Source organism: Amblyomma maculatum, chromosome 2, assembly GCF_055883805.1.
Source record: "Amblyomma maculatum isolate TAMU_Amacu chromosome 2, ASM5588380v1, whole genome shotgun sequence".
NCBI classification, from domain to species: Eukaryota; Metazoa; Arthropoda; class Arachnida; order Ixodida; family Ixodidae; genus Amblyomma; species Amblyomma maculatum.
This window is the reverse complement of record NC_139345.1, coordinates 118,063,926-118,076,776: the sequence shown is the minus strand read 5'-3', so window position 1 is coordinate 118,076,776 and position 12,851 is coordinate 118,063,926. Positions and strand designations below refer to the sequence as shown.

Here is a 12,851-nt window from a genome sequence, read left to right as displayed (position 1 = left end):
GGCGCCTTTCGCATTTGCCTCGGCGGAAATTCTGAGCGTAGTTTATGCGACCGTAGTCGTACCCTGCGCCGACGAATGCGGACATTTTTTAAAGCCGTGACTCGGTGAAAATCATAGAGGTTTTAGAAATAGCAACAACAGTTGATTCCCTTCAGTGGCAACCGGTACTGGCTTTGCAAGGCTTCCGCGAATGATTCCTCACATATAATGTCAGTGTGCAGTGGAAGAGATACAATTCGGTGAATTCGCTTGGCATGTTTACACTATGCCCTTTATAGAAGAAAGCCGCGTCCTTGGTTTTGATATTTATTTGTAGACGTGCCGCGTGTCCATCGCTAAGACGACGGTGAACGTCGAGAAATGTCAGTAGCTAGAGCAAATAACAAATAACTCATGACGCACTCACGAAATGCGATATAGACACATCGGCGATGAAAACATATCTACATTAAGGTACATATACGAAGAACAGCATTACAGAGGAAAAAATGCCGGAAAGCTGCGTTAAGGGGAGATAAATTCGATCTGGACAAATCGTGGTAACATTAGCAAAACTTGTAAGGGTGCTTTTAATCACTAAACTGCGATGAGGAGCGAGCCTCTATCACTGGATGGTCCGAAGCCCTCCACTACGACACCTCTTTCTCTTTGTTTTCACTCCCACCTTCGCGATGACGCGATAGCGTAAGCTCAGTTCAGCTCAGTCGTGTCCGACTCTTCGTGACCCTATAGACCATATCAAGCCACGCTTTCCGGACTCTATCTTCCTAAAATCACATAACTTCACCTGCAGCGCCTCGAGGATGCCATCTAACCATTGCGTTCGCTGCCTACCCCTTCTCCGGCGACCCTCAACCTTTTCCAACATCAAATCTTTCTCCAGCGACTCCTCTCTTCTCATCAGATGACCAAAGTAGCTGAGCTTTAACTTTAGAATTTGACCCTTATATGAGCAGTCAGGGTTTATGGTCGACAATATCGACTGATTTGATCTTCTGGCCGTCCAAAGAACGCTACCAGCCAACATATATAGGCTCCGCTTTACCCGAGCCGTATGAATGAATGTGCCTGCGTGGCCTAGGGATAACGTGAATGCAAGGGTCTTAGCAGGCTGATTCTGATATCACCCTTCCATATGAAATGAGAGGCCTGCTTTGGCAGCTCCTGCCAAACGTAATATCAGGGAGCCCTACGTCCAGTTTGTGCTTGGCCGTGTCAGCTGCCAGCTACCGCTTCCCATGTAACGAAAGCGTTGCGTACGGATGGATAGACGGACAGACACGATCCGCGAGCACGAGCTATTAAAGGCTATCGCCTTAATGCTGTGCACGTGTCATATACTGAGGTTCAGAAGTAAGGTCATTTATTTCGGCAAATTAGCGGCGCTATACTCAAGAAACGATCCCGACAGGGACAGGAGGAGAAGTCGCGAGGCACCGTAATTACAAACGCGCGTAATTGCCGTACCTTGCTTTTTCGTTATGTCCTCGTTGTTCCCTTTTCCCTTGGCATTTGGCTGATTCATACGCACTCGTTTATGGGGGCACGCTGCGACAGTATCGCGTTGTCTGCAAGGGCAGTTCTGAAACCACGTTCGCCTGGAAGAAAATGAAGTTCGATGTAAAGTATTTAAGCCACGTGCGAAGAAAAAGAACAATGACGAATTGTCGGTGATGTAAGCGAGCGCTGAAACGCGCGCATCACCTGGCTGGCCGTTTTGGCTTACTTTCTTATCTTCGCCACGTGTATATCAAAAGAGAAATGGGATCACAAGTCAAAGGGAGGCCGTCGTGATGTGACGCAAGTTTCGACGTCAGCTTGTGCTTCAGGACTCACACGATGCCCATTAATGTAACCGAAATATGTTGGATGGTTCGGTCTCGTGACACCTATCACATGACCGATGACAATTAGTCTGTCGTCTCGCTATAAAATGACGTCACATCCTGCTGACAGAGACCAGCAGTACTTGAGGTAGGGTAGTACGAAGAGAGGATAACCGATGGTCGCTTAGGGTAACAAACTGGATTCCAAGGGAAGGAAAGCGTAGCAGGGGGCGGCAGAAGGTTAGGCGGGTGGATGAGGTTAAGAAGTTCGCAGGGATCAAGTGGATGTAGCTAGCGCAGGACCGGGTTAATTGGAGGAATATGGGAGAGGCCTTCGCCCTGGAGTGGGTATAGTCAGGCTGATGATGATCATGATGACCTCTGACTGCATCTCAAACAGGCTTAACTCGTCAGTCATGACGCTCTTTGGTCAACGCTCAAAGACATTTGCGCACGTACATACTTGTGCACGTACGCGCCGCATGCGACGTGGCGAACATGCGTGCGATTACAACGTTTCTCTTCTCGAGGCGCCGTCGTTGTATCATGCGACTGTCGTGCCTGGACAATATCCTCGCAGTCTCCGAGCGCACAGATATACATACGCACACGCGTCCGCCGATTTCGTCAGAGTGCCGTCTCGGAGAGCAGCAGCAAGAGCACAAGAGAGAGGGGAGAGCACAACGACGATTGCGACGCACTCGGCGCGCTGTTCGGCCGCACGATTGTCTCCGGACGCCTATCGAGCGAGCACAGCGGTCGCAATGAGGATGTTCCATGCGCGCTGTTCTTTTCCTCGGACAGACATCGCCGCCTTATACGTGGAAGCCAATAGGGCCAAGGACGAGGCGCCCGATTGCCATTTCTCTTATTCCTCTTACATTCTTTCTTCTCATTCCTGTCTTTACTTGGTTCGCTTTTATCTTCCTTTCTTTCTTTGCTACTGGGTCCCGAGTTGCAGCCACTGATTGGCACGTCTGTGGTCCATCCGGATAGCCTTCCCCGCAAGGAGGGCAACCATGGCGCGCAGCACGCGTCACATGCTAAAGTATGCACACGCGTTCAGTGATTGGTGCTGCTGGCCGGTGGTCTGCATCCGCGTATGCACTATCTCTCCCTCGGTGGCGTCTGGCCAGGGAGGATGGGTGGAACTAATAACATATGCGCACCACAGCGTCGTTGGCGTCGCCGGCGCGGCGTCGTTGCGGGAAATTCCCGCTTATCAGCGCCATGACACTGTTCCTTCCGGTCGTGGCGCGTCAGAGAACGTTTTCGCGGGCCGCAAGGCTCCAGCGTCGTGTGAACTTGCGCTCTCTGGCAGCGTTGCATGGTACCATTGAGAAGCGGTGGCTTCTACATCGTCTGTGTAAATAGGCGGGGGGGTTGCTTCTGTGCAAGACAACAGAAGATAGTTCTCTCACACGTTTAGTTAATCGGTCCACGTAGTATGCATGGGGATAGCGCTCGCAATCATTCGAGGAAAACCTGGAATCGGAGCGCGGATTATGAAGGTGCATTTGCCAGCAGTTTCATCTTCATCGTATCAGATATATGTTGCTCGCACGATTTATGTGTGCGTGCGCGGACCTACCTTCGAGTTCGTTGTAGGTTTTGCACAGTGTGCTCTATACGCAGGAAGTAGTCGCGAGCGGTTTCGCTTATCTGTAATCAACTGAGTCATGCTATCCCACTGTGCCGAGGAGAAGAGGGAGAGGTGGATACAGTCGCAGATGGCGCCCTCTGCACCTAAATGCGCTGCATGATGAGCATACAAAATTTAGCTCAGAGAAACGCTTTATCCAGGTGACTGTTCAGACGAGTTGGTTTGTCATGGTGGAATATGCAGCGCTTCGAAGACACGGAAACAACGAACTCGGCTCGTGGTGCCTACTTTGTTTCTGTTCATTTCTCTGAAGCGGCGCCATTTCCTTGCGGCCGTGTTGTTTAAGTATGAGTCTCGAAGTGGTGCATTTTTCTAGCGCACCTGCTTTTCTACTTGTTTCTATATGTGGTGTTGAACTTTTTCATTTTCTATCACGACTAACCCTTCGGGTTACCCGAGCTTGTGGCTCACGAGCGGGAACTGGTTGCTTCAAAGAACACTATAGACCTTTCTTGCGCGTCTGCTTCAGAACTCTTCACAGACCAACGAGAACGGAGGATATCGTGAGAGGGAATATTTTAGGCCTGCACATCTCCTTCGCCTGAAAGGGCAAACGTATTTCGATTTCATTTTATATTTCTCGTCTACGAACACCCCTTATCTATAAAGGGCAGCGCTCGAAATTTTGCCTGGCACGTACAAATTTTTCCGCTGAATTCCTCCCTAGCAACTGAATCTGCAAAGTATGAAATACCGGACGTTTGAAGGCAAGAGAAATTGACATGTGGCCTTATTGTAGGGAAGCAGTAAAAATATCCACAGCGACGTTACGTAGAATGAGCGCAAACGTTTTAAATAAATGAGATGGTGCGCCAGCGGAATTAGATCAAGGCTTCGTAATGCTTGCACTTCGATCTAATTTAATGCAGTAACCGGATGCTGCTGCCGCTGCTCCCGTGTCGCTCCGGTAATGGACATCTTCACTTTGCATACCTTGAAAGTTATTTCCTTTGTTTGCTTCATCCTGAATTGCTTCGTGGCTGCCCTCTATCTGTATTTTTTTTTTTTTCACTTCTCTGTGCCTCCATTGAATCCAGGAACAGCAGCTATACGCAATGCTGCTACCGATTTATAATCTACACACACACAAACAAACAAACATTCTCGAGGATGTCTAGTTGCACGCGACGTCGCGTGAGGCATTGAGTGCTTCGCTGTATATAGAGGTTTTTGATGACATCGTGGCTTATTTATTTGTTGACTAGAGTGCAATATCAATGCAGTTGTGTTGTAGGAAAATAGAGCAGTCTATTCTCGTCACTTTTGTATCAGTACTTTAGTAATTGGATTTGCAGAACCTTGAAGCAATTTGAAGCCAACGTTAGTGGAAAAATTGGAAGTGTTTGGCAACGCAGGATTTGGTAAACACCGCCGTCGGTGGCACTATGAATACCTCACAGTTTCGAAAGGAAAGTTCTGGAAAAACTCTATCGCCCATATTGAGTGGATGAATGCCCCAATAGCGAAAAAGAATATAGCTTCTAAAAACAATGCTCCAGCTACAGCTAGATCCAGGTTCCTCTTCAAGATATCACTGGATTTCGCGTTAGTTTGCCGCAACCTTGGCATTAATTTCCTTAAAACTTCTTCCTTATTTTCTTCATTTACACGCGTGATTCCTTCTACGTCACTTATTTAAGATTAAACGTATGGAAACTACCCTTCTAACAACGTGTAACAGTTTTGATGTTTATTGACAGTTTCGTCCTACCATAAAACAGAAGCAAAGAAACAAGCGTCGCAATACTCCATCGTCCTCCACACCACTTCATATTGTAGATATCAGATAGAAAAGACGAAGTATTCATGCTCTACCGTGTTACTCAACAATGGATTTCATTGGCTGAATACTAAATGAGCATAAGAAGCTATAATTCATTTGTATAGCGTGATAGTAAGAGCTTTTGCATTGTCTCATGCACGATTAATGCAGCAATGCTGCTTCAACATTGATTTTCTTAACGCTGCGTTTGTTTTTTTTTTTTTTTTTACGAAAAACGTACACATTTTGTGCACTTTTTATCACGCGCATTTAGCGTAATATGATGCAACTTGCCCCTATAAATTCACTAAAATTATTCGGCTCCATGTCAAAGTTTTATTGACCGCATCCTTTTTCTAGTGATATAGTATTGTGCATATGAGCCCCTCTCGCGAACCTTCAATGAGTTCATATTCCAACATTTGGTGTAATTTTTTACAGCAATCTTAGATGGAGTGATGAACCCTTGGTTTATTTCATCGCAGCCTCCTGTCCCTCAGTCTCTATTTCGGGAAAGTTTAATACCTGTAGAGTTGACTCTACATCACGAACTTCTCCATGTGCTGCTCTATACTCTAATTTAAACGGACACCACTAAAATTTAGAGATCGTGATACAGAGGCCGGAATAATGTTAGTGAACGAAGCAGACGGCTACTGGTTTACCAGAGACCTGAATCATTCTTCGTTACCTCTTTACTGCGTGTTTTTCTTCGTAATGGTTCTACGCTAGACGCGAAGTGGGCAGAGAGACAAAAAGTGGGAAACAAAGATGAAGAAAGCAAGGAAAACTACATTCGTATTTTACTTTGCCTTTGACTCTAGCAAGGATTGTTCCTTTACGTCAATGCGCCGTCTCGTATGTAGTCTATGCCTGTTGGCCTTAGCCCTTTGGCGACGCTTCTTCACACTGATGCCATTGTCACAGCCCTTCCAGCAGAAAGACAGCTATGCGTGGGAAGAAGCGAAAATGAAAAAAAAAAAGAAAGTTGTGCATTACTTCTGCTTAAGCTCAGGCTAGTGACAGCATTGCTCACAATCTTTCTTTTTTTTTTTTAGAGCGTTGTGTATCTTTCCACACCGACGTCATCCGTGTATATATTTTTGTTATTTTTAATCTGATTAAGGAAGAAGAAGAAGAATAAGGTGCAAATAGAAGGGCACAACAACAACAACAACGACCTTCAGTTTTTAGTACTGTGTTCATCGTCGGTATTATCTTCGCTTGTTGTCCGGGCTGCATTGTTCCACACAAAACGTTTCAACAACTAGTCTGACAAGACGGTGTAAACATTGTCGATGTCCGTAATTATTTAGCAGCACTGCGGAACGCATGTCCGCATTACTCCCTGCACGCAAGATGTGATCCGGGGTTTCCTCCACGATACTGTGAAACACCAAAGGGCGAAGAAACTTTGCGATTCTACATCCCGCTAACCCAAATGGCACGGCTTTCTGCAGTGAGCTTCAAGATGCATTCAAATGTTACAAACAAAAGCTGCACTACACGGTCACGTCCAGGGAGCAGTATATTACCGTGATTCTTCTACTTCGATTCTGTCTTGTTCTTGCCTTCCAGTGTGCCGAGTGGGAGTTGTTCTAATCATGAGATGCTCGCAGCGAAGTTCCGCATATAACGTACGCACATATTATACACAAACCCCCTGTGCAAGTGATACGCGTTCGAACGGTTCAAGTACAAACGCCTTTGGCCGGAGGTATTACTGAAAGAGGGGGGAGGGGGGGATAGTGAGAGAGAGTACATGAACCCGTTCATTCAATGGATGCGGCAGCAGTGATGTAGGTTCACGCTTCTGGATAGTATAGTGCTCGATATCTTCTGCTAACTGGTCAGGCGTTCGATGATGAGGTGCGATATGAAATTACCTAGGCCGTCCGATTAAGTCGACCTTGCAGCCATGTCCTGTCCTTGGTTCCTCTATATTTGTCTTTTATTAATTCACCTCTCCTGCACTTTGACTGCACTTCACGCAGTTGCCCGACCGAATCCATGACAATAATTGACAGTTTCTTTATTTGTCGCTCTGTTTCCTACAGGAGCAACTTTTACTTTCCGTCCTCCCTCGTCACGTGGCGATGGAGATGAAAGCGGATATCGCGAAGAAGCCACAGGACTCCATGTTTCACAAGATCTACATCCACCGCCACGAGAACGTCAGGTGTGTATACGTTCATATGCCGAGCGGGTTGTGATCTTGCATCTCTTGACTTTTTTCCTCGACATGCGTTTGCTTTGCTTTTCATACATTTCACGCTCGCTTAGCGACAAGAATGGCCATTGTGCCCGCGACGTTTAACGCGTCCGCGACGGTTCTTGCTTGTTTGCTCTCGCACAAAGACGGGCGCCAGCGGGGCGAGACCGGCACACTGCAACAATGGCAGCAAGCTCTGAGCTAGTCCGAAGCGTATCGAAAATTTTAGGTCGTGCGCGACATGAACAATGCAAAGAAAGGGGCTCGGTGTATTGATGGGCTATTTTCGGACTCGATTTGAGGACGGCTATATCACAGAGGCACTTCTTTTTTCTCTTCTTGTAGAATATCAAAAGGCGCCAAGAATATAATCTCCAGAAGCCTGTAGAGGGCAGTGCTCCTTCTGTTCTCTCTGCCTTTGAATGCCGCCTTACACTTTGGCTGTCAGCAAATGATATTCAGCATATGTTTGCGTGAAGAGAAACTATGACCGCTCACATAGCTTCAGAAAGGTCGCTTAGTGACCGTCTGCGTTCTCTTTCCTTTTATTATTACGTTTTCACTGTCTCGGCGCGCTTTTTCTGAAGCTTTCAGAGATCGCAGCTTAGGCGAGTAAGGTTCTGCGCTTTTGATCATATATGCACAGTCGTGAGCAAAAGTGGTATACACAACATGCAGCCGGTGACGGAGCTCGGGAAACAACGCCATCTCGTAGCAACTATCTGGTATTGAGACAATCGTGGCAGTGCTACATTTTATCGCGGTGCATTTGTCGCTGTCACTGCCGCTAGATGGCATTTTGATGCAGCAGGCTACCTAGTTTTCCAGAGTTTCGACACCGGCTGCTCACTACTGTACCGGTGAGGTGAAAAGTAAACGGAGCACGCTATTTCCTTCTAAAAATTTTCTTGAATTGCATGATTGAAACCGGCAGTCATGGTTTGTGCAGACAGATAGTAGGTACCGGGGCACTTTCACTTGAACAAATATTGTTTTCTTAACTCCAGTGCAGAAGGCGTGATTTTAATTTTAACGGAACATTGTGCTCCGTTTACTTATGTCCGCACCTGTACATATAACATTTAAGCATCCTGAAATATTCCTCCACTTTTCTGTATTTGCGTCTTTATTTACAACTTGCGCCAACACAACTCCACCTTTTTTTTTTTTTATTATTATCTAGTGAGGGTTTAAAAGGCCTCGCCATCACGTTTAAGCCATCCAAGTATAATTGGCTGTATACCATCGAGTACATAGTTCGTTGTGTACGCGTTTTATTCACCGCAACGTGTTCTTTTCACGGTTTAGTTTTCCAGCTTAAGAAAACCTAATTAGTTTGAGAAAAAAAAACTGCATTTTCTCCGATCTTCTTGCGTTCACGATGACGCGAGTTGTACCGCCTAATCAGGCAGATGGGAGAAAAGGAGACAATGTAGCAGACTATGATATGATGTGTCGTTTGCTATGCGCACGTTATCGATACTCCACCATAACCGAGTAGCTTCCCGGCAGTCTTCACCTTGTTCTATTGCATAATCTTCCTCTGCCAGTTTTCGGCTTTGGAAAGCTCGTCTGCTTTCTTAACGTATGCAAAAATACACACGAGGTCATTTTAGCATTTTCGTTCGATGCAATCTAAATCGCTCTAATACTTTTCTTCCTCTAATCCTCTTCTTTTTGCCTTATCATTGTGCCTAAAATCTCAAAGCAGCTCTATTTTTATATTGCTCTTCTCATACTTCTCTGCCTTTTCCTAGCGAAATTATTTATCCTCGAATAATATTATCTCGTTTCGTGCGCAGCATTCGTTTTTCTTTTCGTCTTCTACGTTGACACGACTGTAAACAACCGTAATTAATTTGCAACCTACTTGGACGCGTGATTTAGAATGCGCCCACGTATGAGCTGTAGCGCGACTATAGCTTCCCCTGAGAAATGCACCCTGCAGCGTATGCCAATCACGCACCTGTTAGCAGCAGGCAGATATTTGTCGATGCGTGTTCGACGCCTTTTGTGTGCGACGGCAAGAACTGATTGCCGAGGCTTCTGGCTGCGAGGCTTCTCTTCACGACGGGCGGCTTCTTGTGAGGTGCGTTAGGTAAACCGACACTCTAAAGAAAGAAAAAAAAAAGAAACGAGAAGTAACGGTCCAAATAACATCTATTTAGCGTTAGAAGTGGCATAATCTCTCATCTTATTCACTTGTGTAGGTCGTCGGTATGCGCTGAACTCATGCCCTTGAAACTAGATTGTCTTATTCTGCAGTGATCCTCTGCTTCTCTTCATCGTCTTTCCATGTGCCTTGCTCATTACCTCAACGAGTTCTTTTTCAAGACAGCAGAGGCCATTAAGGGTAGTGCTCACTCTGGACGCTGAGTGAGAGAAAGGCGGTGAAGTCCGTGATGGGTTTGTTTGTTTGGTTAGCTGAACGCGGATGTCGATTGTCCAACAAATTTTTCTGCTTTAAAGGGTAAACAGCCGAAACGCGAAAGCGAACGGCCACGTCCACTCCATCCCTTTGCTCAAGTGTTCACGTTCAACAAAGGCCATTCGTCCAACCCTTTCTTTCTCTTTCTCTCCGCCAGCATCCTGTTCGCGGATATCTGCGGCTTCACCAGTCTGGCGTCCCAGTGCACCGCCGAAGAGGTGGTGCGCATGCTCAACGAGCTGTTCGCGCGCTTCGACAAGCTTGCCGCAGAGAACCACTGCCTGCGCATCAAGATCCTCGGCGACTGCTACTACTGCGTCTCGGGTCTGCCGGACCCGAGGCCCGACCACGCGCAGTGCTGCGTCGAGATGGGGCTCGACATGATCGAGGCCATCGCGTGAGTGTTGCGTAAAATGTCTCCCACGCATGCGCTGTTTTCACGAGTGTGCGTATCGAGAAATGCGGAGACAAAAAAGGCGCACGTTTTCCTGTACTAGTGGCGGAAGCTATATGCGCCCGATACGCGTGACACCGAAATAGAAACGCGGCTGTTTATAGCGACTGGCCGGCGGCGGCCTTGAACGAGGGGAACATCGCGACAACGTGCAGAAAAAAAAAAAAAAAAAAAAAAAAAAAACGTTGCGTGGTGACGCAAGTCACGGGCTATGTTTCTCCAGGGACAGATTATGTCACGTTTTCCAGGCGTGATTCATCGAAGACGGTATATTGGGAGAATATGTGCGCAACAGCGTCGACGCTGCCCCACCATGTTTCCATTGCTGTGCTAGGCAGGAGTGACGAACATCTGTGGACAGTGCGCGGCATTCTAAACCGAGGACTCACCTCGACTTTATTGTCGCTTGGTGCCCGGTGGGAGCAGAAAGCCCCTCGGCGTGGTTCCTTAAATAGCAAAGAACTTAGGTGACAAAAAGTTGTATAATAGACTTAACTAATGTGTGCACTGTTTCGATCTATTTCACGGTCATAAATTACTTAGTTTGCAGCGAAATATCCGCATTCCGCATTAAGTGCAGTGTTTCTGAGAAGAAATAAAATTCAGGCCCACTATGCGGAGAAGTAACTAACTACAGCTTGAAATCAAAATGGGAACAATGAAGTGAGCTCCGAAAAGTGAAATGATATATGTAATGTTTACAGACAGGCAGAGAGCAGAATGGGTTAGCGAACAAACACGAGTCAGTGACAGCTTACCTTTAATCGAGAAGAAGAAAAAAAAAAAGGTATAGGCAAAACATCTAGTGCAAAAATAAGATAAATGATAGTCCCTCAATATGATGGCACGGATTAGCAGGTTAGGCAAATGGAGCAGGCGCGGCAGGTATGTGACGTCGCCGGGTCAGACCAGATACACTTGGGGAGCAGGGAGCAGCCATGTTTTCACAAGCTCTTTTGTCTCGCAGTGGACGTAATTCGGTCTGTGGTTATGATAATGACGATACACGAGAGGTTTCAATTCAGTCCTCGCCAAGAGACCTGTCCGTGTACTAAAATATATATTTCTTTTTACCTGGACTTTTTCACCGCAAAACGGGTACCCGGCGAAAGGGATGGGAGTCGAACCTATGACTACGTGTTCACCGCGTTGTTGCTTTCAGCGTTACTTCGGTGGGTGTGATGCCTAATGCACTAAGAATCTCGCAATCGAGCGTTGCGCATCATATCGTGCGCGTTGGAAAAGTTGTCAGTCATTTTGGCTTCAGTTGAGTGATGTTTGAACATCGATGGCACGCGTTTTGTTAAGCTATCTTTTAACGTTGGTCTCAATTACCCACGCGTACTCATTAACATACAGTCGGAAGATATCACATTATTAAAAGACCACTCGGCATAAATAGAAATCTCCGCTTTAAGCAAGCCGTACGAATGTGCCGGCGTGGACTAAGGGCAGCGTGTCTGATCCGGGATGCAAGGGTCCTGGAAGATTGGAATCTGATCCCAATTTCCCATCTCAGTGGCGAAGCCGGAGTCGGCAGCGCGTGCCATATAAGCCATGCCATGTGGTCAGTGACGTCAGGCAACCGTCACGGCCATGTTACCTGTCAACTATCCCCTCATAGAGGCATACTCGTTGTTTCTCGCTCACAACGCTGGCAACGCCGATGCTTGGTTTCCTGAAAAACGGAGGCTTTAAAGCTATCGCAAAAAAAAAAAAATAATAGAAGGGTTCAACCGTGTGAACCGAACATGTAGCAGAAGCATTAGCTGCGAGTGACCGAGCGTTCTTCTTCTTCTCCTCCTCCTTCTGCTTCTTCTTCTTCTTCCTCCTCCTCCTCCTTCTTCTCCGTAATTAGGCGCAGCTCTCGCGCATGCGCATAACGGGTGGGGCACACTCACGCGAAACTCGGCTTTGACCCGCGTAGTGTAGCTTTACGCTACAAAACCACTTCCCCCATAATAAACGCGACTTCGCAAATATGCCATGGCTGCTTGGTTAGCAGTTGTGGCAACGCTCATCGACAGCCTTGGCATCATTCGCAGAATGTGCCCTTTCCATTTTTCTGCGAATCTGTCGAAAGGCCTGACGAAGCTGCTGCGCGTCATAATACTGACCCAAGGAACATATAGGGTCCGCATGCCCTAGCTGCCTCGTAGGTCCCAGATTCCAAGCAGGTCAGGACGCCGCAGCGCGGCCCGCGAAAATGTCAGCACGGGAGCGTATATTCGCTTTGCTTTGCAGCGCGTTTTTTGTCTGGTGCGAAATTCCGTGTCATGCAAACCGCTTTCTCCTGTTCTTGGTATGTGGATGGCTGCTTAAAGCAAGCATAAGAGTGTGGGGCAGTGCTTCCTTATATTTATCAAAGCGACTTGCAGAACGATGAGGTGCGCAGGTAGGCCAGCTGACAGCACGGCGGATTTGCACGTATGCGTCTAGGTTGAAGTGCAGTGGGCATACAGAAGGTCGTATCACCAAAGGGCTGGCTGCGGCTGGACAAAAAACA

The 12,851-nt window shown here is 47.0% G+C and overlaps 1 protein-coding gene across 6 annotated transcripts in view; it reads left to right on the top strand.

Moving 5' to 3' along the window:
• Positions 1-12,851, top strand: part of LOC146199670 (adenylate cyclase type 5-like) — a 238,128-nt gene that overhangs the window by 177,031 nt on the left and 48,246 nt on the right. For all 6 annotated transcript variants that reach the window (XM_084595179.1, XM_084595176.1, XM_084595178.1 and 3 more), the window contains 2 exons: positions 7,309-7,430; positions 10,049-10,288. In XM_084595179.1, the coding sequence (XP_084451305.1) occupies positions 7,309-7,430; positions 10,049-10,288 (362 nt within the window). The remainder of the gene's footprint in view (positions 1-7,308; positions 7,431-10,048; positions 10,289-12,851) is intronic.